We start from the raw sequence: 23,667 nt of genomic DNA, 5'->3' as shown, positions 1-23,667 counted from the left end.
CTATGGGTCACCAGTACAGCTGGAACCGACGAACGGCGTCCTTGGGTCAACGTTGTTTGTACAAATTGTCTTCTTTCCTTTTCTTTTTCCTTAGCCTCTTTAGTTTCCTTTGCTTTAGATGCTCTTGTTCTCCCTGCACCACTCATTACACATCTGTCAATGTTCAAGGTCAAATTGTCTATTGTTCCATGGGAAAGACAAATTCAGAAGTAAACAACCAGTGAGATGGAATTCAAAACAAAAGTCAATTCCCAGGATTTTATAATCCGAAAGCCCTGTAGGGGGAGTACCACCAGGTTTCAAAGACAAAGAAGGAAGTAATCCGCCATTAAAGTTCCAAATTGTTTCAAAACAGTAGATTCATTAGTCCAGAAGTCCCTTCATAAACTCAAAGTTTCCCAAAGCACCTTTTATAGATCAACAAAGTTTCACGAAAGGTGCTTGTAACAGTATCCCATTCAGTCTTTTCTGCTCAAATATAACAGTTACGTTTCAGCAAAGTTTTGCAACTGTTTCCGCAGTTTGACACAGTCTCTCTCTCTGGCAGCCCGACAATCTGGCTCTTTAAAAAAAACAGCCCAAAGGAGAAAAAAGATAGGAGGAAAGTCACCATTTACTACTTCTTTTAGTCAATGTCCATTTCCACCTTCAGCTCAGTAAAATAAGCAGATCTTATAGCACGAAAAAGTTTAAGCTTCCCACAGTCCCGTTTCAAACGCTTCCGTTTTTAAAAGCTTTGCTTTGATCTTGTCAGCAATGTCGGAAGACGGACTTCCCTTTTCTCGTCTCCCGCTTTCAGCCAAATTTACCGAATTTCTTTTGCCAAATTTTAAACCCCTTTACTCACGGGTATGTTGCTTGCAGTTTAGCGGTGATTTTAGGAAGAAGGATCAGCGCTCATCTGTAACAGCCGCGCGGCTTCGCTTCCGCGGAAAGAGCGATGAACTCACAGCACCGCTACCCCTCCTTCACTCCGGGTCTCCTTACGGGGTCCCTTCTGTGTTTTCGGAGCAGCTTCTGGTGCCCGCCGAGTCCCACGGCCACGGGCTCACTCTACCCGTGGTTTATCTTGATGGGTCGTCGCTATGCCGCAGCGAACGACCCTTTTCCGCGGAGCCCCTCTTCAGAGCTCGAAGAGGACCGCCATTACAGTTTCGCGCCGCCCCCGGAAGTCGAAAGGTTATAACATTTCAAGGATGCATTCTACCCAGGAACAGTGTGAAGAAGGACTGGGAAGGGTGTGGCCTGAGGAAGGCCTTGTGGTGAAATATTTCACAGGGGAACAATTGGGTCCAGAGGCGCCAGCTTGTGAGGGTGATTGGGAGGGTGACATTGTGTGCGTGTCAAATGTGGGCATCACGCCTCCCTAAGCTAAGCAGAAGCTTCCTGGGCTTTGGGAAGGAGGCCCAGGCCTCTGACAGGACACTGAAGCCCTCCTTTCTCCTTCCCAAAGCTGGGTGGGCATCCCAAAGCTGTCAGAGCATCATGCCTCCCTCCCTAAGCTGGGTAGAAGATTCTTGGGCTTTGGGAAGAAGGCACTAGGCTTTAATACTTTACTACTCTAATTTACTGTGAACATTTAAGGGACTAGCCTAGCTCCCCTGGTCCACTGACCACATGCCACTGGTCCAAGGATAGGTGAGAGAGATAGCTCTCCAGAGTCGCATTTGGCCTCCATGCCTGGGATTCCCCACCCTTAAGATTGAAGGTGACACAACACCCAAGCATAGACGTTGCACACCTCTACCGCAAGCCCATGGGAAAGTCAGATCTAAGGACATACAACCTTCCTTTACCACACCCCCTCACCACTCCAGCATCAGGTCTGTTCCAGAACCTTAAGGCCAAACTAGGGCATTTCAAGGAGATACAGTACCTGTTTTTTAAAGGAGGGTTCCTATGTGAAAGTCAGCAATGTAGTAGGCAGGTCCTGATGTCACCATGTACAAACTTTCCCCTCCCACTGCTGCTGTTCAATGAAGTTTTTAATGGCTAATATTTTACTGTGTTTTCAATATTTTGTTGGGAGCCATCCAGAGTGGCTGGGGCAACATGTTGGGCAGTATGTTGTTGTTGCGTGTCAATACCCCTCCAGAGGGCGGTCCCTGGGCGTGCCTGGCCTTAAATATGCTAGACCACACCTCACCAGCCCACCGATTGGCGGACAGGGTAGAAAGCACGCCCAGGGATTCCCCCAGTTCTCGCGGGGGCCAAAGGCCAGCCCCTGTGCATGAGGGAGGGGTTAGACCGCAACCCCCTCTCCTCCCCAAGGGTCGGAAATGGCTTTGTTGTATCATCATCATCACCACCAAAGGGAGAAATTCCACCCCCAAAAAAACTAAACAAAAAACTTGTTTAAGGAGCCACTTTTCCATTCTTAAGGAAATCAGCCCTGAGTGCTCACTGGAAGGACAGATCGTGAAGCTGAGGCTCCAATACTTTGGCCACCTCATGAGAAGAGAAGACTCCCTGGAAAAGACCCTGATGTTGGGAAAGATGGAGGGCACAAGGAGAAGGGGACGACAGAGGACGAGATGGTTGGACAGTGTTCTCGAAGCTACCAGCATGAGTCTGACCAAACTGTGGGAGGCAGTGGAAGACAGGAGTGCCTGGCGTGCTCTGGTCCATGGGGTCACGAAGAGTCGGACACGACTAAACGACTAAACAACAACAACAACAATGAGCCACTGCTGGCCACAACACTGATGATTCTAAAAGTACACAAGCAGAAGGCCTGTTTAAGGATTTACCACCTTTCAAGGTTATGATTCAAAGCAGGCTGAGGATGAGGCGATTAATCTGGCAACATCCCAGTGGGTTGCCCCCCCCCCAAAAAAAAGAAAAGGGGAACAGGTCCTTAATTCTCCCTGCTCTTCGGCTCCAGCATATTTCACCGCTGAAATATGAGCAACTCCACTTGGCTGAGATGGAACGAGAAATTTCCTCCCAAGAGTTAGGGAAGATGTCCATAACTCACAGGGAGCACAGTAAGTTAAAAGTTTTCCTTTCCCTTTTGAAAAATGACCTCTCTGCTTTGATAACGTGTTCAGTTTATTGCCATACATGGACTCCTCTCCTCCCAACGTATTTGATAGGACTAGTTCACAGATCAGGGTAGAATGCCAGGTTGCAGATTCAGCTCCTTGTGTCCCCATTATGTGCCTTAGATCTTGGGCAGCTGCAGCTGCAGCTGCTGCCAGTCAGTGGAGAGGCGACTGGGTTAGGTGAACAAATATTCTGTCTTGGTATAAGCCTAGAGCCGATTCCTTTGTAAAACGATAGCAAAGACCACAAAGGAGACAGTGTGGAACATGAGAAGCCACCTTACACTTGTCTAGCTCAATACTCAATACTGTCTACACTGACTGGCAGCTACTCTCCAGGACAGAAGTGCCTCAGCTGGGGATGGAGAGCCACAGCATTAGCTTCCTGGTGGGTGCCTTGCTGCCACTTACAAGGAAGATGAGAAGGAGGGGAGGGGCGGCCCAGACGCCAGCCTGCTGTGGGTGCATTGCCAGTAGTGCTTGATTGGCACCTTGCCCTCCCTGCTGCCTCACTCCTTTGTGGGGATCCCTTCAACAACAACAAAACATGCAAATTGAAGACCCTTTTTGATTTGCTAGATCTGACTTCTGCTTCTTTCCTTCTAGAAACAGTAGCTGAGGGGGCTATCAAGGAAGGAAGACAGATCAGGGGGGCAGTTGCTCTTAGTAGTAGAAGGCGGTGAAGTCTTCATTGGAGCTTTTTCAGCAGAAGTTGGATGGTCGTCTGTCAGTTGTGGTTCCCTGCATTGCAGGGGAGTTGAACTAGGTGGCCTTTTGGGGTGTGAAGTCCAATTCCACGATTCTATGGCGGGGATGAGAAGCACCAACGCTTCCACCCATCCAAAGAGACTGCCTGGAATGGGTGGTCCTTAGGACCCCGAGGACAGACCGGGAAGACTGTGTGTGTGTGTGTGTGTGTGTGTGTGTGTGTGTGTGTGTGTGTGTGTGTGTGTGTCTGTAATTCGAAGGTGGGCAGCGCCAGCCAGCATTGCGCTGCCTGGGGAAACTAATGATAAGCGCCTTAACCCTTTGCGCGACAGGCAGCTGCAGAAAAAAAGAAGATCCCTCCTCCTTCTCCTCTTCCTCCTCCTCTACCCTCCCCTTACACCGGCTAGGAAGACCATGTGCTGCCGTCGCTACTGCTGCTCCCTCCTCCAGCGACTGGCGGAGAGACTGCCGAGCGTCTTCCCCGCGACAGGTGCTGCTGCCGGCTCTCTCCCGCGGCTGATGCTGGGATGCAGAGCGTTGGGTCTGGGAGGCTGATTCTGCCCTCCATCCTTCCTGAGCGCTTCGAGGGGACCCGGGAGGTGCACGTCCAATGGAGCAAGACTACATCCACATGCACAATGGCTCTCTGCACGGCTGTGGCTTAGGATACATACCTGTCGTCTACTACAGCTTGCTTCTTTGCCTGGGGCTACCAGGTAAGGCATCACTTGATGGGGAGAAGAGAAGAGAGCGGGGAGCGGGGAGGCTGGTCCAAGTCCCAGGACGCTACCTGGACCACTCTAGAGAGGGAGCGATTCGATGGCAGCCCATCAAAACTTGGCGCCTGGCTTTAAGTTCCCCCGTGACCAATGGCTTTCCCCTACCCAACCCCACAACTACTATTGTGACTCTTTAAGGATGTGTGGGGCAGGGGGCCGGGAGATGGTCCTAAAAAAGGTTTTTTGGGGGGAGGGGTCATAGTCCCTGTGCAGAGGACACAGTGGCTGGTTTCCATGAAAAAGGACCCTGCTGGGGCTCAAGTATAGGTGCCGGGGCTGAGACTTGGGGAGACCCCTCAATAAATCCCCACTGGCGAGCCAACAACAGACAGACAAGGTAGGATGGAGTGGGAGAGAAAGAAGAGAGTCAGGGGCAGGTGAGGTGTGTTAACTCTGCAAAGTTGGGGTTTAGCAAGTCTTATTGGTAAGTATCCTGCCTCCGATCAAAAGCCAATCTGGTCCAGCCTCCTGCTTTGAACAGTGGCCAGCCAGATGCCTCTGGGAAGCAGGGCATCAAAGAAGCAGCCCTTTCTTGCTGTTGATCCCCCAGCAACTGGTGTTCAGTGATAGACTTCCCCTGAATCTGGAGGTTTTGTTTAGCCACCATCATGACTTTATAGCCATTGATAGGGTCGTTACCTCCGTGATTTTGTCTAGTCCTTCTTTTGTTAAGAAGTCCCCATCCAATGCCTTCCAAACCATGTCCCGATAAGACTAAAGTGGCTTGCAGCACACTTTTATACAGAGTGATTCGCATAAGTCAGTGGGGGCAGATCTCGCCCACAATTACAGCCTGTGCATGCTTACAGGTTTCCTGGCATGCTGTTTTTGCCTCCCAACAAATGAGCTGTCCGTGGTGCTGACACAGCAATGACTGCTTTGAGAGAACACTTTTCTGGCTCACGGTTCAAACGCATCAACTCCGTCTGCCAGAGAAGTGGCTTGACAGTTGTTGGGGTTTTTTTAAAAAAAAATGCTTGGCAGATGCAAGGGAAATATGGGGTAAGGGGGAGAGAACAATAATATTGCTCATAATACCTGTGAAAATTAGAAATGCAGACCTCCAAGACAACCTTTGCAGGTGAGCCTCATTACTTGTGAACCATTAAGCTAATTCTTTAGAGAGCGAAGTCTTCTCTGAGCACAACCGCAGGGGCTTTGAAGCCTTAGAATCCCAGGGTTAAGGTCTTGTATGTGTGAAATTGTAGTGAAATGGCTTATTATACTGGAAACTGCCCTGTGACCCTCGAATTAAGGGCAATATATAAATTTAATAAATAAAATGAATAATAAACAGCAAGAAGGAATACATATATATATATCCAGGGTGCTTTTAAGTTTGGGCAGAAGAACTTCCTCTCTACTGAATAACCACACCCAGCTTCCTCCCTGGCCAATTGCACTTAGAGGTTTTCATTTCTTAAGTAAACCAAGTGGATTAATGCTCTAGAGAGAATTAGCCTTGTTAGGATAGAGGTGTTCAGTGTGAAAAATGAGCCGCTATGGAGAACTGGCAAAACATTTCACCCACATCACTCAGCAAGCTCCTTTGCTACATTTTTTATCCTGCACTTCACCCAGGGAGCACGGGATGGCATTGATAACCTTCCCCCTTTTCATTCGCACAACAACCCTGTGAGGTAGGTTAAAAGGGAAGAGTGGCCAGCCCAAGGTCACTCAGTGTGTTTTGTTGCAGAGGGGAGATTAGAGCCCAAGGCTGCAATCCTATCTACACACTTTCCTGGGAGGTAAGTCCTATTCAACTCAATGGGCTTTACCTTTTCAGTCAGATATGGATAGAATTCCACTTGCAAGCCTCTGCAGGGCAAGTTCAGCCCTTTAGCCACTACTCTGTCTGCCTCTCCACTCAGATTGTGGACAAAATAGGATTAGAGCTGCAGAAAAATCACATCATCCATTTGCCACCCCTGTGGATTTTATAACCAGATCATTTTAATAAGATCTGGTGGTCTGCTTTCAAAAAAAACAAAACCACAATGCTGGTAAAAAGTGCAATTCAACAGCCACAGAAGCTAAAATTCAGACAGTTAACCTGCATAAACCAGTTTCAGAGTTATAACTTGACCAGTAAACTTCCAGACATTTCATGGGGGTTGCAAAATGCAGAATGTCTTCCTTTTGAAAGAAAAAAAATAGTGATTCCTTCAAATCACTGCATACCTGCCGTGAAAGAGCTTCCCATATGGGGGTGCCCTTTTCTTTTTCTATGCACATCATACTTTCCCTCCCAGCCCTGTCCTCCAGTTCAATTAAGTAACATTAACAGCACAATCCTATACATGATAGCTCAGTCAGTTGAGCATGGGACTCGTAATCTAAGGCTTGTGGGTTCAAGCCCCATATTGGGCGAAAGAGTCCTGCATTTCAGGAGGTTAGAACAGATGATCCGACTATGATTCTATGTCCAGCCCAACTGAGTTCAATGAGGCTTACTCTCAGGTAAGCAGATATAGAATTGCAGCCTAAATGGGTTGTTCTGGATTTTGCTTTTGCTTTTTAGTAAGACTTCTTAACCACTCTTCGCCATAAAATCCCAGAGCGGCTTACAACAATGAAGCAATACGCAGTTATACAAACAGATAAAACCATTATGATGATGGAGGAGGCAAAAGTTTTCCAAATAGAACAGGGTGGCATGAATTTGACAAGAGAAGCTGGATCCCACAAAACAAAACTCGTCGACTCTCAGAGGCTAAGCTAAGGAGGTGTGTGTTGGGAAAGCTGTACAATGCTTTCTCAACACATCTCCATGAGGAGCGAGTTCCACAGTATAGGAGCTGCCACAGGAAAAAAAGTCCTCTCCCAGACCACGCTTCCCTACAGTACTGAGGGTGGCAGAACTACCAAAAGAGACCCCCTCTTAACACCTGAGAAGATCAGAAGGGATGGAAATGGCCTTTCAGATATTTGGGACCCAACCTTTTGAAAGCTTTCTGGGATTGTAGCAGGATTATGAGGTTCCTACTTTAGAGTACGCACGCCAGACAACCGCTGGATCCTTTTGAGTTGGGTCTGTTAAGTGGGGAATGGGGAAGAAGTTTGTTTGTTTGTTTGTTTGTTTGTTTGTTTGTTTGTTTGTTATTGGATTGACATACTGCCTTCTGGCCAAAGCACCCAAAGCGGTTTGCAGCTTGAACTTGAACATGAGAGCAAATACAAAGACTGACAGAATCCTCTCGTGCCAAGAGGGAGATGATGGGGTACGTGCTTCCTGGCCCGGTGTTCCTTTCTTCTGCCTCCCCCCAGGGTTTGCAGCCCCCAGGGGAGGTAGGATAGGAAAGAGCTTATTTAAAGGCTAACCTCCCAAACTCACACTTTCTGAAACAGTGAAAGAACCTAAACGCAGTCATCCTTAGAAACCTGTTCTTCTCCATATTTTGCAGCGCAGTTCTCCTGCCAAGTAATGTGTACCAAAATGCATCCACTGAGATAAAGTATCCAACTTTCAACATCGTCATGAAAATAACATGTAAAAATGCATGTATTAGGCAAAAATCCATACTGAAATGCTGATAATTTTCACAAGGACTTTCTCCCACCCCCGAGGGAATTCAGAGAATGATGTGGAACTCAGCTAATATTGCTGATGTCTAAACCACAGAGCCTAGAGCTTGCTGATCAGAAGGTCGGCGGTTCGAATCCCCGTGACGGGGTGAGCTCCTGTTGCTCGGTCCCTGCTCCTGCCCACCTAGCAATTCGAAAGCACGTCAAAGTGCAAGTAGATAAATAGGTACTGTTGAAACGGCGTTTCCATGCGCTGCTCTGATTCGCCAGAAGCAGCTTAGTCATGCTGGCCACATGACCTGGAAGCTGTACGCCGGCTCCCTCAGCCAATAAAGCGAAATGAACACCGCAACCCCAGAGTTGTCCATGACTGGACCTAATGATCAGGGGTCCCTTTACCTTTACCTTTAAGTTGTTTTAAACTATTTTTAATGTTGTGTTTCGATGTTGTAACCCACCCTGGGACCTTAGAGTGAAGGGTGGCGAAATGATGATGATGATGATGGTGATGATGATGTTAAGATTGGGGAAATGAGGTACTGAGAGAAACCAGAACAGACAGATTCACCCATTCCCAACTGACCACCTTATATTGAGTCAGAAGACAGTTTCATCTAGCTAACTACAGGCTACACTAACTGGCAGGGTTTCAGCAGCAGAGACTCCCAGCCCTCCATGGAGGAGCTGGGGACTGAACCTAAGACCTTCTTCATGCCAAGCAGATGCTCCACCACTGAGCTCCACCCTTCCCTGGTGACCACAGAATGCTGACTATTTGGGGTGCAGGTAAAAAAAAAATGGGCAGGAAAGGGAGTATTGTGGGAGGGAGCATGGCTGCCTGGCTCGAGCAATGGCCAGGAGCACTCCAAGCTGCAACATTTTGTTGCAGGTTCCACTAGTAAGGTTGGGTCAGGACCTGATCCAAGGTGAGTCACAACAGGAGCATGACCACCATGCAAATATATGGTAAGAAATTAAGAAATTGGTCCCTAAAGGTTAAACTGGTCTAGAGATACCCAGTGGAAGGGTGACCTTGAGGGACCTTTGCAAAGGAACCAACAGGAGGGGCATTGTTAACTGAGGGGTATTTGGGGGGGGGGATTCCCAGCAATGGACCACATCAGCCAGTAGACAAACACCAGAGCGCAGGCACTCTAACAGCTGCTTCCGCTGCAACTGAAGCAGACTAGACAGCCAACCTTAGCAGCTAGACCAAGTCCTGAAGATTTTGAGGAGGCTTAATTAACAATTCCCTCTCAGAAATGATATACACTCTCTAAAGTGCCTCCCCCTCCACAGACACACTTACAGGACCATTAAATCCAGAGTTTACAATTAGCTAGCTGCACTGCTGGTGGGTTTTCAAGATCATCAAGATGACCTCTTGTTCTCTGCCTGTTTTGTGGATCTGGAGAGGATTTCATTATGTCAAGCGCAACCAAACCTTCCAGAGTAGCTAAATGATGTGTTTTTAAAACACCATTCATTATAGAAAGAAAATCTGCTGCATATTGATCTGGCTGGGCAAGCAAGGCTTTGGAAGCACCGTGTCGTTTGCATCATCTTTATTTGTCAATGATTAATAGATAAAGATATATAGGAGATGCTCGCCCTTGCCTAATAGCATATCATTGAAATGCAAGGATGACGGCTCTGCTTACTGACTTACAAATCCTTTGCTCAATGTGGAAGCGCTGCTGTTGCAAACAATACTTTATTGGCTCTTAAGCTGCAATTGCTCATTTTGGAAGCCGGCATTGCAAATTCTGCATTGCTGAGTAGTTAATCATGCCGTTGTTACTCTGCGTATATACACTGAAATATTAAGTATGCCCCCTCTCCCTCCTTCTCTCTCCCTCCTTCCCTGTCTCCCTCTCCCTCTCTCCACCTCCCTCCTTTCCCATCTGGAATTGTATGCCAAGAATTCAGATGAAATGTTCCTAGAGGGGGAGAGGAAAGCAGAATGGATATGTCCACCTAGCAGATTCGCTCTGGCTATAATCGAGCATCTTTTTTCCTCAGTATCTGAGGATGGGGGCAGGGAAGGGGAACCTCCTACAAAAGGGGAGGGTTAGGTCTGCCTCTTGGGTCTCCTCTCACACAGGAGCCAGGGTAGCTGTTGACAGAATTGATCGAGTCCACCTTAAGAAGCTGAGTGCAGGAAGTTAATAGAAAGCAATCAGGCACACCATCTGTATCTTCCTGAAAAGAGCTGGGTGACAAGGAACATAGGAAACTGCCTTATAGTGAGGCTGGCCATTGTGTCCATCTAGCATGGCAGTGGTGGCTGGTGCCCAGTGGGGCTGGCAGGGTGAAAGGCAGGGAGCCCAAACAGGAGGGGGGAGCCACAGCCAATGACAGACTGAGCCAGCATATTCTAGTGTTATCCCCATCCTCCTCTCTGCTGAATTCTGCAGCAGCAAAACTAAGGACTAAGGAGGAGGAATCTGACAGCCACAACCACCCGCTGGAATGGTTGCAGGTGAGAAGGCAGACAAGTAAGAGCTGGCTGGGGTTTGTGGGGCAGTTCCCTGTTTTCCCCAATGGACCAGTCTGCACTGCAGCTCTACACTGATCAGCAGGGTTCCAGGCAAAAGACATTCCCAGCCCTAGCTGGAGATGCCAGGAATTAAACCTGGGACCTTCAGAATACAAGGCAGACACCCTGGCACTGAGCTACAGGCATCCCACTCTAGTAAGGCTTGGGGGAAATGGCTGAAGAATTCCCCCTTGGTTTCTTACCACTGCAAATATCGGATAGGTAGTTCTTCTGAAGGAACAGCAGCTTTAATGTGGCTTAAGCTCTCATGGGCTAGGGATGCGGGTGGTGCTGTGGGTTAAACCACAGAGCCTAGGGCTTGCCAATCAGAAGGTTGGCGGTTTGAATCCCCGCGACTGGGTGAGCTCCCGTTGCTCGGTCCCTGCTCCTGCCAACCTAGCAGTTCGAAAGCACGTCAAAGTGCAAGTAGATAAATAGGTACCGCTCTGGCGGGAAGGTAAATGGCATTTCCATGTGCTGCTCTGGTTTGCCAGAAGTGGCTTAGTCATGCTGGCCACATGACCTGGAAGCTGTACGCCGGCTCCCTCAGCCAATAAAGCGATATGAGTGCCGCAACCCCAGAGTCAGTCACAACTGGACCTAATGGTCAGGGGTCCCTTTACCTTTTAAGCTCTCAGGGTCAGATTCATATGGGATGTGCAAGTAACTCTCTGTGTGATACACATGTACACACAAACACACATGTTCCCTCTCCTTGGACAACATTGGTGGCCTGTATTTCTGCAGAGGCTGAATTCATTCCATTAGGAGCGAGGGCACGGCTAACGAAGGGATCAAAAGAGACCACAAGGATCCCACGCACGACAACGCCAGTGCCTTTGCTGCATGCCCTTCCACAGCCTCAATTCTGGAATGTCATCTGAGGACAGGGTTTCCATTGCTAGACTCCACGGCTGTACATGTACAGTATGCTGAACATGGTAGAAATGTGAGGATTTCATTTCAGGCTTGTGATAAGACAAGGACGGCTTGAGCCGCTGAGTTATTGGCAGGGAGGCTTTGTGCAGATGTGCTGGGGAACAGGACATTTATCTAAGGCAGGGGTAGGCAGATGGTAGATCTGGTCCGGCTAGTAAATTGCTGGGTGATCTGCATCGGCGAAATGTTTCTGGCTTCCAGTCACACACAGCAACAACCAAAGCCTCTCTCCACCACCCTTAAATTGGGCAGCTGGAAATCTCGGACGTAGATTTCAATGTGCATTTGGAGGTTGTCTCACTGTACGAAAGGGGCCGTAGCTCAGCGGTAGAACATCTCCCATGCATGCCAAAAGCCCCAAACTAGCATCTCCAAGTAAGACAAATATAGAGATATATGGAGGACAATGGCTACCAGCCATGATGACTATGTTCATCGGAGGCAGTAATGCTTCTGAATGCCAGTTGCTAGAAACTGCAAGAAAGGAGAGAGTTCTTGTGCGCAGGTCCTGCTTGTGGTTGGCTCCTGTGAGAACAGGATGCTGGACTGAATGGGCCACTAGCCAGATCCACCAGGGCTCTTCTTATGTTCTAAACAAACTACAGCTCCCAGAATTCCTTGGAGGAATCCATGACTGTTTAAAGTGGTGTCATCATCTTTTAAATGTATGGTGTGAATGTGGCGGTATATAGGAGAAAAGCAATGACAAACCTAGACAGCATCTTAAAAAGTAGAGACATCACCTTGCCAACAAAGGTCCGTATAGTTAAAGCTATGGTTTTCCCAGTAGTGATGTATGGAAGTGAGAGCTGGACCATCAAGAAGGCTGATCGCCAAAGAATTTATGCTTTTGAATTATGGTGCTGGAGGAGGCTCTTGAGAGTCCCATGAACTGCAAGAAGATCAAACCTCTCCATTCTTAAGGAAATCAGCCCTGAGTGCTCACTGGAAGGACAGATCGTGAAGCTGAGGCTCCAATACTTTGGCCACCTCATGAGAAGAGAAGACTCCCTGGAAAAGACCCTGATGTTGGGAAAGGTGGAGGGCACAAGGAGAAGGGGACGACAGAGGACAAGATGGTTGGATAGTGTTCTCGAAGCTACCAGCATGAGTTAGACCAAACTGCGGGAGGCAGTAGAAGACAGGAGTGCCTGGCGTGCTCTGGTCCATGGGGTCACGAAGAGTCGGACACGACTAAACAACTAAACGACTAAACAACAACAACATAGGCACTTTGATAATGAGTTCACCGTCAGTATATAAGAGATGAAAGAGGGAGAATGATAATGTTTCTCTCTGTCTGCTTTCTCTATGTGGCAGCTAGAATGGAGATCAGTGATGGGGAAAGCTTTGCCTGATGAATTTCTGCCTGTCAGAGAAGAGCAGACGCCTTGGGTTGCAGGACTGACAGATATCGAAAAGCAATTTATTATTCCTTCACATCAAGCAGGGCTTGTGAAAATTGTGCCAAATGATAATGCTCTGAGGCTCAGAAAGAGGGACAAATGACGGCTTATGTGGTTAAAGTGAGATAGTGTCTATTTTTGTTGCAAGGGTAAAAGATCCATAAAAATGGCTCGGAGGGAGGTTAAAAAAGTAGCAGGTGGCAGGAAGGAGTATGCATTAAAGACACTTAGCCCTGGTCAATACCATGAGTCTGGCAAGAGTGTCTGCTAAGCTGCCACTGTTTTAAAATACAATTTCCAGGGGGTGGAAGAGCTGTGGCGGCAGATGCTGTTTAATTTCAGGCAGCAGGGAAACAGCAGCACGTTGGGCACAACTTGGAAGTAGCCTGTGGTCTCGAGCTTTGAGTTTCTGCAAGGAAGCGCCCACTGATTGTTTCGCTAAGCCAAGGTCAGAGCAGTGATCGCCAGCTGCTGAAATGAGTGCGGCACATGATGTTGGAAGTACAGCCATTTTGCACAGTAATAACAACCTCGAAGAAGTCTTATATCCAACAGGCATGCCTGGATTCCTCGCACTGCATGGTATCAGCACATGGTTAGACAGAATGTGCTCGTGGGAAGTAATCCCCATGAGGATCGTTCAAATGAGATGGGTTTGTTGAACCTGGAGAAGAGAAGGCTTAAGGGGAGACACACCTGGTGCCTTCAAATATCTGAAAGGCTGTCACATGGAGGAAGCAGACTTCTTCTCTGTGCACCTCTGTGTTGCTCAGAGTGCAGGATTAGAGCCAATAGGTGGGGGCTGCAAGGAGAAGATTTTGGCTAAACATTAGTAGGAGGTTCCTAACTGTTCATCAGTGGTATGGATTGCCTAAGGAGGTGGTGGGCTCTTCTTTGCTGGAGGTATTTAAGGAGAGATGGGGCAGCTTCTGGGATGCTGTTGTTCCAACATCCCTGCATTGAGCAGGTAGTTGATCTCGATCCTTTGGCCTGCCAGACATCCTTTGTCTACAGTTTACATAATCTGGCCACTGGCCATGTTGGTTGCTGGAGGGCCACAGGTTTCCCATCCCTGGACTAGGTAAGAACATTAGAAGAGCCTAATGGATCAGGCCAAAGGTCCAGCATTGTGTTCTCATAGTGTCTATGGAAAGCTCACAAGTAGGATATGAGTGCAGTAGCAAATATGGAGACACAGGGCTTGCTGTCTTTGCGAATTTCAATGGTCTTCACTGGGTCATTTTAGAATTTTCCTACTTTAAGCATTTCCCTCCTTGGAATAAAATTGCATGTCTGCAAAAACTGAGGTTCCCTCAAATCAGTTCATCCCTGCCTCTTGTGCTTTTGTGACTTTAGCTTCCATGCCTGGGCATTGGAAACAGAAGGAATGGTTAGCAACATAGCTGAATTTTATTTTTTTCCCCTGTTGCAGGTCTATCTGATTAACAGAACCTACATACATTGCGTGTGCGCGCACACGCACACACACACGCACACACAATGTTCTAAAAGGCATTGTTTGGTGGAAGGTTTTGCTGCAAACAGTAATGGATTGTGGTCCAACTTGGGAAAGGAAAGATGACCTCGGGACTTGGATCGGGGATGGAGGACAGGTTGGATGAGTCAGTTGTTTGGCAGCCAACTTTTTCCTTCCCTTGCCTCGGGCACTGTTATATATCCACATGGCAAGCACATCAATTAACAACAAAAGCGCTGGGCAATTCCCCCCCCCCCTTTGTACGAGATGCTCAAGCTGCAACAGAGAAGGAAGCCAGGACTCTGCTAGATCATTGCTTCTCAAACTATCTGAGGGCAAAAAAATTATTACCGGTGTGCCAGGGACTGGTGCCACATTTGGTCCCTGAATTGTCCCACCCAAACTGGGCTGTGGTGGAGTCGCTGCAGACTAGCACCCAATGGCCTGTGGACCAGCACTTGTCTGCAGGCCAGCACCTTGAGTATCACAGCTCTAGATGGCCTGCTTATTGAGCACTGATCCTGATTTGCTTGCACAAAGCTTCCAGGGAGGTGAGGGCAGAGGAGAAATTCAGTTCAGTTCACCTTTAAAGGTGAACCTTCCTAACTTGCTCTGGCAATATGTAAACTCGAAACACCCCAGTCCTCCAGAATTCACACTTCTTGGGATTTTGCAATGCAAATCTCTCACTGAGGTGTCAAAATTTGCATGTGCTTGGGTTAAGTATGCATATATATGCTTGTATTCACTCTAAAAATGCAATATATTAGGGGAGATTGCTTTGCAAAAGTATGTGTCAATTAGGCAAAATGACATACAAAAATTGTGTATATGAGGAGAAATATTTGCTTTAAATGCTGATGAATTTTCATGGGGGCTTGCTTTTTTAAAGAAAAAAAAATGCAAACTGATGTGGAAGAGCTGGATTTAATATTGGAAAAATGTTGTAGTAGTAATTTTAATTGTTTAGCTATAAGGCATAACAACAATAACAAAAGTACAGAATTGAACCACAAATCTGGCTCTTAATTTCCTGACTGCCAACATAAACAGAGAAACACACAGAGTAACATGGTTTTACAGCAAAAAAAAAAAAAAAAAAACACATGAACTCATTTGGTGTAACACAATTCTTATTGTGGCTATACTCAGACAGATTTTTCGTCTTCATGGCGAGCTTTAGAAAAAGAACACCGGGTAATATACTCCTCTATTGCTGTTTTGCAGAACGCAGAGTAATTTCTTATAGCAGCCATCAAGAAAGTCAGAGGGCATAACACTAGGGCTTTGTTCTGTGAAAGCCATTCTACATGAAGCCCTAGCAATTAACTTCAAATAGTTAGCTGCCCTGATGGTCTGTCTAAATACATGGATTCATTGGGAAAATGAGAAACTGAGAGAAACCAAAACTGACACATTGCTGCATCCAACTACTGCTGAACAGCTCTTACCACCAAAAAGCTCTTCCTAACATTTAGTCAGAATCTCCTTTCTTGTCCTTCGGAGCCATTCGTTCAGGTCCTACCCTCCAAAGCAGCAAAAAGCAAACTTCTATCTTCCATGTGACAACCTTTTAGATATTTGAAGATAGCTATCATATCTCCTCCCAGTTCTCCTCTTTTCCAGGATAAACATACCCAGCTCCTTCAACCATTCCTCATAAGGCTTGGTTTCCAGACCCTTGATCATCTCATTCGCCCTCCTCTGTAGACGTTCCAGCTTGTCAACATCCTCCTTAAACTGTGATGCCCTCTGTAGATTATATCCTTTATTGAAAATACATTCTGATTCGTTTGTGGGGCATATATGCATCTTTCACCCCACACTTCTCAATGCATTTCCCTAACTGCAAAAAGGTCCGTTGGCTTGCTTCTCAAAGGGGATTTGTTGTGCTAGGGTGACAAGACTGGTTTGACCCACTTTAATTGCACAGACCTAACTTTCCAGTATGCACTTGAATTCCTCTTGCAAAATACCGACGGTCTCCAGGCGCTCTTCTTCTTCACTCAGACAATAGGAAACAGACAGCTCTTGTGCATCTCAGACTTGCCACTTACTATCTGCACATGATTGTTGGGAGAAAGGTGCATCATTTCCATGCAACTAAGGAGTGCTCTCTGTTCATTTTGATGAGTGGAGGAAACTGCCGGCTATCTGCCAGCAGTCTGCCTGTGTTCATCCTTAGAGGGCATGCATCACACACTCGATTGCAGAGTGAGGAGAACAAGACCAGGCAATAGCTCATACCTGAAATTCGTGGTATTTCAAGAGAGTCACACTGACATTTGCCTCTGGCAGGTGGCACCCATTCTGAAAACATGGACTTTCTTTGCTTGGTAAGGACTGATGCATCAGAAGGGATCGCAAAAGATCACTGACTTCTTGGGACAACGGGATAAACAGCCATCTTTGCCTAGGGATCTCACTAAATTCATAGACGGAAATATAAGAGGCTGCCTTGTTCCAGGTTAGACAATTAGGGTTCACACAACTTTCTTTGATGGAACGTAAGAGGCCCAGGTTAGACTATTTGCCCATCTATCCTGAAATTGTTTCCTGCAGGTCAGGGTCCAAGTTAGCGGAGTTTGCAACAAGTGTCAGGTGAGAGGCAAGGTCAGAGCAGTCCACGGTCAGGTTTGGCCGAGGCAGGAGATCTGGTAGTATGCAGAGCACAGAGTTGGTATATTATCTTTGTGGTTCTATATACTGATTTCCTTGCTTGCTTTTTGTTGGCTTCTTCAATAGTCAAAGAAACTCGTGGCAAACTACAAAGCCAGCTATATCAGAATCACCAATAAGACACATCTAAAAATGAATATATTGCGACTGTATTTTTTTAATAAAAAAGTGTTTTCTTTCATAGTGTCTGTAGACCTAGATTGAGCTAAAATGGATCTCCAGACCTAATGCAGAAGAGTTAGTGCAAGAAGCTTATGCCCTGGATTCCAGCGAGCCTTATCTCTCCCCTATCTTAATGACAAGTCTCTGGGCTTATTTGTTTTATCTATTTGTTTTATAGATGTTTATCTAGCTTTTCAGCAGACTTTTCTCACCAAGTGGCAAATGTAGCACACTTTAATGAAACATAAAAGCACAGTTTAAAACTTAACACCAACCTTAACAATAACCAACACAAACACACACACACACATAACACCACAATTCACCAAGCACAGTCATGAAAAAAACACAATTTCAGCAGCGTGGAGGCAGTGTGGTGTAGTGTTTAGAGTGGCAGGCTGGGACCTGGGAGACCAGGGTTCAAATCCCAACTTGGCCATGATGTTCACTGAAGAAGAAGAAGAGTTTGGATTTGATATCCCGCCTTTCACTCCCCTTCAGGAGTCCCAAAGCGGCTAACATTCTCCTTTCCCTTCCTCCCCCACAACAAACACTCTGTGAGGTGAGTGGGGCTGAGAGACTTCAAAGAAGTGTGACTAGCCCAAGGTCACCCAGCAGCTGCATGTGGAGGAGCGGAGACGCGAACCCGGTTACCCAGATTACGTGACTACCGCTCTTAACCACTACACCACACTGGCTCTCCTCACTGGGTGACCTTGATCCAGTCACTGCCTCTCAGCCTATCCTACCTCACTGGGCTGTTGTGGGAGATTAAATGAGCTATTAATGCAACAAATAAATTCATTCCACTTAAAATCAGTCTACAAAACATCAGTCCAGGGATGAGGTCTGCCTGAGCCCCCTTGGATGTTGGGATGGGGGAGAAATTTGGTTCAGTTTGTACCCAAAGGTGCATAGAATCTCATCTCCCCATCTCTGTTAAGAAACGAGCAGCTGCATTTCTTCCCCATGGTAGCTATTAGAACAAGCAGATCTCATAGCAAAATGTGTTAGATTGAGTGTTGAGAGACGGATTATGGGCAGCAATCGAAAGGATTTCCTTTAGCAAAGCGATGGTGCTCAACTACCAAGACATGCAGCTTTTTATTGGCAAATTACAGTGGACGCTCAGGTTGTTAACATGATCCGTGCGGGAGGCACATTTGCAACCTGCAGTGTTCTCAAGCCGCAGCACTGCATCTGCACACGCGCGGGTCGCAATTTGGCACTTCTGCACATGTGCAAAGTGCGATTTAGTGCTTTTGCGCATGCGCGAACGCCAAAACCGGGAAGTACCGTAATCTGTTCTGGTACTTCCGGGTTCGGTGCAGTGTGCAACCCAAAAACACATAACCTGAAGTGTTTGTAACCCGAGGTACCTCTGTATCTCGCAATCCATTTAAGCACGAAAAACCCATTTTCAAAGCTGAGCAGGAACTGCTTCCGATGTAACAGAAAATCACAGTGAGCAAGAAGCTTAACAATAGAATCGTAGAATTGGAGAGTTGTAAGATACACCAAGGGTCATGTAGTCCAACCCCTTACAGTGCAGGAATCACAGCTAAAGCATCCTGGACAGAGGGTCACCCAAACTCTGTTCAAAAACCTCCAATGATGGAGAGTCCTCTACCTTCTGAGGGAGTCTGTTCCACCATTGAACAGCTCTTGCCATCAGAAAGTTCTTACTAATGTTTAATTGGAATCTCCTTTCTTGTAAATTGACTCCATTGGTTCAGCTTCTACCCTCTGGAGCAGCAGAAAGCAAGCTCCATCTTGGGAACATCTCAAGAGGCATCCAAATGCATAGAGACATACAGACTGATGGAGAAACAACTATCCAAAATATATTATGGAATATATTTCTGGGAAATGAAGCTTAAAGCGGCATTTAGAAATCTAAGAGGAAGAGCGGTAAATGTCAGGCCATAAGTGGCAAATAATATGCATTCAAGCTTTCACTAGAAGCTGCATATAAGGACATCATTTCTGTTGCTTCCATCATTTCCCTTGCTTCTTAGTCAGAGGAATCCTCCTAATTATTCTTGATTGCCTTTTCAAGGCCAATCAGCACGATCTGGAGTTTAACATTAAATGTGGCGCATTTAGCTCCGCAGAAGTACTAATTGCTGTACACATATAAAAATGTCAATACTTGGCAGCATGCGCTGTTGGTAAACCAAACCTCTGCGCTTTTGTTCATGCACTAATTAAATGGGCTTCGGCAAGTGTGGGTGGGTAGAGATTTGCATGAGGCTGAGCCAGCACGTTTTGTGGGGAGGATGGAAATAAATCAGGGCTCAAATAAGGAGCGTGTTCTGAAGGACCGTGTCCTGGATCCATGAAACACATCATCTTCCAACAGTGAGATCAGGAAACCTGTGGCCCTCCCGTTGTTGTTGGACTACAACTCCCATCAGCCTCTGCCAGCATGGGCAGTGATCAAAGATGATGGAGATTGTAGTTCAGCAACATCTGGAGGTCACCTGTTTCCTCACCTCTGATTTTGATTCGTAGACAAGTGCGTCCATGTTTTATTCCAAATCTCTACGTCATACCACATCCCTGAAATTAGGGATGCCAACCTCTGCTTGGAAAAGGACTCATAGGCAGGCAGGTGGGGGCTGAGGGCAGACTGGGGGGTGCAGAGCCCCATCAGTTCCAATGGACCTGGCTCTATTTCTCCTGTAAAGCTAACAAAACTCTCCTATCTCTCTCCCTCCCTTCAGCTAACATTTTGACCGTCATCATTTTGTCCCAGCTGGTGGCACGCAGGCAGAAGTCCTCCTACAATTACCTTTTGGCTCTGGCAGCCGCTGACTTGCTGGTGCTCTTCTTCATTGTCTTTGTTGACTTTTTATTGGAAGACTTCATCTTGAAAAAGCAAATGCCAGAGGTCCTGGACAAAATCATCGAGGTCTTGGAATTTTCGTCCATCCACACGTCCATTTGGATTACTGTGCCGCTGACCATTGACCGCTACATTGCTGTCTGCCACCCTCTCAAATATCACACGGTTTCTTACCCAGCCCGCACTCGGAAAGTCATTGTCAGCGTTTATATCATTTGCTTTCTGACCAGCATCCCTTACTACTGGTGGCCCAATATTTGGAAAGAAGACTACACAAGCACACTGGTCCATCACATCCTCATCTGGATCCATTGTTTCACGGTCTACTTGGTGCCCTGCTCCATCTTCTTCATCTTAAATTCCATCATTGTGTGCAAGCTTCGCCAGAAGTGCAATTTCCGCCTGAGAGGCTATTCCACTGGGAAAACCACCGCCATCTTGTTTACCATCACCTCCATCTTCGCCATCCTTTGGGCTCCAAGGATTATCATGATCCTCTATCACCTTTACGTCTCGCCAATACACAACAGCTGGTCAGTCCACATTGTCTCAGATGTTGCCAACATGCTGGCGCTCCTGAACACGGCCATCAATTTTTTCCTGTACTGTTTCATCAGCAAGCGCTTCCGCACAATGGCAGCCACAACGCTCAAGGCTTTCTTTAAGTGTCAGAAGCAACCTGTCCAATTCTACACAAACCATAACTTTTCCATAACTAGCAGTCCCTGGATATCTCCAGCCAACTCCCACTGTATCAAAATGCTGGTTTACCAATACGATAAGAATGGAAAGCCTATAAAGATATCGCCATGATAGTCACCCAAAAGGTTTCCCAGCGGAGGAAAGTTCTTTTCAAGCGGTTACGTCAATGGGCTGCAACTGCCGGAGGAGCAATGGTCACTGCTAAGAGTGGCTATTGGTTTTAATTTCTCTCCCAGAGTCAGGAGAGTTGGCTAGAACTATTAACAGGAGCCTTTGATATCGGGGAGACAGAAAGAGGCAGCGAATCAGGCTACATCTCCTACAGGGCCTTGAAAAAAGAGGCTTTCAGAAGTGGCAGTTAGATGCCCGAGCTCTGATGCCATGGGACATTGTTGGTGATAATAAGCCACTGAGAAGTGTACCTGAATGAACTTATGTTCTAACCAAGCATACACCTGTACTGAACATTTTCTCTCTCTATATATATACATATATAAATATATATTTGATGGGGTTATTTACATTATCTGCCCTCGCTTGGTTGTTTTTTTGTTTACAAAATGTCATGGAGTCCTGCCACATGGATTATTCCAATGTTGAAGACAAGAAGTGATCCATCTGCAAAGTATTGATTTGTATGGTGGCTCAGTGTGTCTTTTTAGGTTCTCTGGAGGAATGACACAGAACGGGAAGAAGCCATCCTGTGGCCCACAAGACAACGTGAGAGCTGTAACTTATCCTTTTCTCTACGAGTGCTGTGTTTCATGGAATGGTTGAGCACATTGTGCCAAGAGCAAGGAAGGGATTTCTTGAGCAGAGAACAAAAATAACATATTTGAGCATATATATTTTTAAAAGAACCTTTTTTGAAGATTCCATATTGAAGCTCACTAGGTGCTTTGATCCCTGGGCGATGCTGAATTATTTTGTGGTCTATATGGAGACAATAAATATCACAGAAGCCCGAGGAGACAGCAAGACTTTCTTGAGTGGGCTCCTAATGGTTATTTGTACACATTTGAAAAAACCAACACCTTGAATGTATGGAGAATGGGGTGCTTTTTGTTTTTTTATGAGCTCCAGAATTAAATCATTCATCTTTCAGAGTTACCTCTCCCTCCCACTAAAAGGGGTTCGGAAGTAACATCCAAGAGACCTCATAGCTTAACAGTGACCAAGAAAGAATCACATTCTTTCAGCAGTATGGTTAGAACATTTTTAAATAAGCAAGTCCTTCAGAGGCCCAGCTTCGAAAGCATATGACAAATGACCCCAGAGACGTTTGGGAAACGGTTGAGGGGAAAGTGTACCTCACGGCTTGCTGCTGAATAACTGCGTTGGTCAGTTAACTCTGGCCGTAAAGTACAGGGAATGTAACTCCTGGTGTGCTAAGCACCATCGTAGGTGCGGGATTTCAGCAGACCTCCGCACACTGGACTGCATTGTTTCCTCACATGTCTCAATCACCTTGTTCATTGCTAGCCCAGTTCTTCCGTCTGTTGCATTCAGGAACAGGAATATGAACCCCATGACAAAGAGTTGTGGAAGTGCATTGCTGGGGGCTGTGTGATATGCAGAGTCCACACTGCCAATCGGCAGCTATAAAGAAAGGATGTATTTGCAACCTTTTTGCAAAGGTGTATTATTATTATTATTATTATTATTATTATTATTATTATTATTATTAAACTGAATTTAGGGAAGCTTTTAATATATGATGAATTATTGTATTTTAATGTTTCGTTGGAAGCCGCCCAGAGTGGCTGGGGAAGCCCAGCCAGATGGGCGGGATATAAATAATAAATTATTATTATAATTATTATTCAATACCGCCCTTCATCTGAACATCTCAGGGCGGTTTTCAATCTAAAAACACAACAATGCATTCACATAATAACAAATATAAACAATAACAAACACACACACACAGTTTAAAAGGTCATTGATTGTTTAATTAGCCAAAGGCCTGGTCAAGGAGGAATGTTTTTGCCTAGTGCCTAAAGATATTTAACAAAGGCGCCAGGCAAACCTCTCTGGGCAGAGCATTACACAAGCGGGGTGTATAGATTTGTGGCGGTGAAAACAAATGCAGGTAAACTGTGGCTTGTAATTAAGTGAAGGGCCCATTTCCAGGAGAGAACCATGAAAATTTGCACATGCGGTCAAAGTGTAGAATCGGGGCAATTGCCTGATATCTTCATAGGAGACCAAAGGAGAGTGACTCACCTGTGTTTTATGTGGATACTGAGATTCTATATCCCTAAGGGCCTTGACCCTATATGGAAGTCACAGCTATGATCAGGTCTAGCCCATGATTTTGGGACCCCGTGGGCAAGTTGGGCCATCCTATTTTAATGCTAGTATGGCTTCTTAGCCACAGGGTTGTCACCTGACTCGCCACCATTCCCCATGGCAAGGTGGTGCCCTTCAGATGTTGTTGAACCAGAACTCCTAGCAGCTGCAGCCAGCATGGCAATGATAAGGAACGATGGAAGTGGTAGTACAGCAATATTTGGTGGGCGCCACATTGACTATCCCCGTTCTAGGGCACCTGTAAGCCAGGTTTTAGTCTCGGTTCAGTGCTGACAACCAAACTTACCCTCCTTAACTATCAAAGATCTTTTGTGTAGATGTGAGTTTGCACCACAACTTGCAGGTTGTGGGTAGGAGAAGGAGGAGATTGCTGTCACTGGGGGTTCCCCTTCCCCCGATTTGGATACTGTGCAATTCATATATTAAAACATTGGTTGCAGTAAAACTCAGAAAGTAATGTTAATTGTCAAAATAATGACCAGTGAAAAGAGCGCACAAGCATATCAGCTTGAATTTTATACGAAGTATTGGTTTTCTCCCCCTACC

General features: G+C 46.4%; 1 protein-coding gene across 2 annotated transcripts; it reads left to right on the top strand.

The window, feature by feature from the left end:
• Positions 1-4,028: 4,028 nt before the first annotated feature.
• On the top strand, positions 4,029-21,658 carry GPR139 (G protein-coupled receptor 139). Of its 2 annotated transcripts, none has more exons than XM_081170257.1 (2): positions 4,029-4,468; positions 19,985-21,658. In XM_081170257.1, exons 1-2 carry the CDS (start codon positions 4,363-4,365, stop codon positions 20,917-20,919), a joined length of 1,041 nt encoding a protein of 346 aa, XP_081026383.1. In that variant the 5' UTR covers positions 4,029-4,362; the 3' UTR covers positions 20,920-21,658. The 2 variants fall into 2 exon arrangements, with proteins under 2 accessions (XP_081026383.1, XP_081026384.1); XM_081170258.1 differs by lacking the exon at positions 4,029-4,468 and adding an exon at positions 10,493-10,538.
• The last annotated feature ends 2,009 nt before the right edge of the window (positions 21,659-23,667 follow it).

Source organism: Podarcis bocagei (genome assembly GCF_964188305.1).
Source record: "Podarcis bocagei genome assembly, chromosome: 14".
Lineage (NCBI taxonomy): Eukaryota > Metazoa > Chordata > Lepidosauria > Squamata > Lacertidae > Podarcis > Podarcis bocagei.
This window is presented reverse-complemented; position numbering and strand designations above follow the sequence as displayed.